The 424-nt window shown below is 57.3% G+C and overlaps 1 protein-coding gene across 1 annotated transcript in view; it reads right to left on the reverse strand.

Moving 5' to 3' along the window:
• EMH_0080630 (uncharacterized protein) overlaps positions 1-424 on the reverse strand; it is a gene marked incomplete at both ends in the record, with an annotated part of 2,437 nt that overhangs the window by 333 nt on the left and 1,680 nt on the right. Inside the window, one exon of the mRNA XM_013500282.1 lies at positions 1-422. Coding sequence (XP_013355736.1) covers positions 1-422 — 422 coding nt within the window. The remainder of the gene's footprint in view (positions 423-424) is intronic.

The following is a 424-nucleotide window of genomic DNA, read 5'->3' on the forward strand; positions in this document are numbered from 1 at the left end:
GTGCTGCTGCTGTTGCTGTTGGTGCTGTTGCTGTTGAATTAAGGGGAGGGAAAGAACCAGGATTTGTTGTTCCACCTGCTGCTGCTGCTGTTGCTGCTGTTGCTGTTGCTGCTTCTGCTGCTGCTGCTGTTGCTGCTGCTGCTGCTGCTGCTGTTGCTGCTGCTGCTTGGTCCGCTTCACTAACTTGTGTTGCTCCTGCTGCAGCAGCAAAAGCCTGAAACTCTGCATCCTTGAACTGCTCTTCTGCTGCTGCAGCATCTGGTGCACCTGCTGCTGCAGCAGCAGCTGCTGCACCTGCTGCAGCAGCTGCTGCATCTGCTGCAGCTGCAGCTGCACCTTCTGCTGCTGCACCTGCTGCTGCTGCTGCTGCTGCTGCTGCTGCTGCTGGAGGTTTGTGAAAGAAGTGGCTGCAGCAATGCTCCCC

The sequence above is a fragment of the Eimeria mitis genome, genomic scaffold, assembly GCF_000499745.2.
Source record: "Eimeria mitis Houghton genomic scaffold, Emh_scaff5225, whole genome shotgun sequence".
Taxonomy (NCBI): domain Eukaryota; phylum Apicomplexa; class Conoidasida; order Eucoccidiorida; family Eimeriidae; genus Eimeria; species Eimeria mitis.